This window comes from Penaeus monodon, chromosome 28 (genome assembly GCF_015228065.2).
Source record: "Penaeus monodon isolate SGIC_2016 chromosome 28, NSTDA_Pmon_1, whole genome shotgun sequence".
NCBI classification, from domain to species: domain Eukaryota; kingdom Metazoa; phylum Arthropoda; class Malacostraca; order Decapoda; family Penaeidae; genus Penaeus; species Penaeus monodon.
In genome coordinates this window covers 39,195,905-39,197,818 of record NC_051413.1, presented here as the reverse complement: position 1 = coordinate 39,197,818, position 1,914 = coordinate 39,195,905, and the positions used below count along the sequence as shown (strand labels likewise).

At 32.7% G+C, this 1,914-nt stretch overlaps 1 protein-coding gene across 1 annotated transcript in view; it reads left to right on the top strand.

Moving 5' to 3' along the window:
- The window catches only part of LOC119591585 (geranylgeranyl transferase type-2 subunit alpha-like), a gene marked incomplete in the record, with an annotated part of 9,586 nt that extends 8,333 nt beyond the window's left edge, over positions 1-1,253 (top strand). The window contains 1 exon segment of the mRNA XM_037940345.1: positions 260-1,253. Within this exon segment, the coding sequence (XP_037796273.1) occupies positions 260-690 (431 nt within the window).
- Positions 1,254-1,914: the final 661 nt, after the last annotated feature.

The following is a 1,914-nucleotide window of genomic DNA, read 5'->3' as shown; positions in this document are numbered from 1 at the left end:
TTAAAGACAAGATTTAGGAATGGAAATTGGCAGTCTGAAAACACTGGTGGTACTTCCCAATGCTGTATAACACTTTTTTAGATCACAACTTTGTTAAATATGGATTTAGAATTGTTTCCCTTGTGGTTAGCAGTACTTTTCGAGTTACAAATTAATAATTGGGAGACATTATTCAAATATGAAGGGCTAGAGACACTGCCAGCTAATTTTTTCTGGATATTAGATATATATTGTATTTCACTTTTCTTTTTTTTTGCAGAGAGCAAGCTGTCCATGGAGACAGCTCTGAAGAAACATCGTTTAACAACTGAAAATGATGCTCAGTTCAGGCTAAATGGAAGAAGCCTTACCCGAATAGCCTTCAGTCACCTACTAGCCTGCAGCAAATCTGTTGACCTGAGTTGTAATGAACTGTCTTCAATACAGCCATTAAAGTCACTTGTAGCATGTAAGGAGCTGCTTCTAGATGACAACCAAATTGTAGATATTACTCCACTAGCATTTCTCAAGAGACTGGAAAAGCTCTCTTTGTCCAAAAATAAAATTGACTCACTTGATCAACTCAAGCCTTTACAAGGAATTGTTACATTGAAGGAGTTAACCTTGAGCAGTAACAACATATGTAATATTGAAAATATTGATGAGCAGGTTAAGGAATTCTTACCACAGGTTCAAAGAGTTATTTGGTGAAGTACATTCTTTATAGATATGGTGTGAAAAAGAAGAGGTTATAGATGAACAGATCTATAAGTACACAATGGAAAGTTTTGTGGACTAAGGTTCCATTTTTGCGCAAAGTCTAAAGATTATAGAACTAGATGTAGTATATGCATTTGAAAAATCTGAACTTTATAATTCACTAAATCAGGGAATTTTTTATTTTTTACCTATCTCTAAATTTAGAATTTAAATTAAATTTGGAGCGGATTCCATAGCTAGAATGGAACTAAGTAATTACCAAAAGCAAAATATAATTTTCACCAATTTTGTTTATTGAAACCTTTTTTTACACTTTCTATGGGCCATTTAGAATTGTTGATTTTTTTGTTAAGATAGTGTTGCAGTAATAATTCCATTTATATTATGTTCTATGTGTATGATATTTGTTTGTTTAATTTTTTATCTCCAGGCTGGAATAGGGCCAGGTAGCATGCTTTCAGATATGTGATATGTTTAAATATCTTTCCAACTTTATCAAAATTGTATTTATTATAATATGTATACATTTAATAATATTAAAGAGAAACAGTTACTGTGGTGTAATTTAATTGAAGCACAAATTATGATTTTACAATGTTTGCAGAAAAGGCTCTTGCTAAAGATGTATTTATTCAAATTTGAAGTTATTTTGTTACATGTTGTTGCCTCAGATGTGGAGAATCAATTAATGAAATTTTCCCTAATATTCTGTTCTTTAACAGACATGATAAAAAAATACATATCACAGACCATGTCTAAAGAACTCAGTATGTTAGCTGTTACTACATAACTACACACTTGAGTGGCGGAAGATGACTAGACATCAAGCTATTGGATATCAAGCCTTTACTTCTCAAAGGATATCTAGTTTAAAGTCCTATCTGCACCATCTTGCAGTACCCAGTGAGGAAATGTAGCAAATTCATTACGGGCACTTTGTGCATGTTTGATAGACAAACAAAAGATTTCCCATGCCGGCAGCTGAGTGAAATAACTAGATTACCCATTGATGTGGTACCAGCAATTCATATGCCATACAACATGAAAAGAAAGAAAAAATAACATTTGAGTTATGAAAAGGCATCAGTGCTTGCTTCCAGTGTTTTACATCGACCTAATCTTCTTTTGCAATCTTAGGCCTGCCATATGAAAAATTCTGTATAAAATAAACAAGATTGCTATTCATGTAATATCCCTCCAATTCTTGTGTCAGAT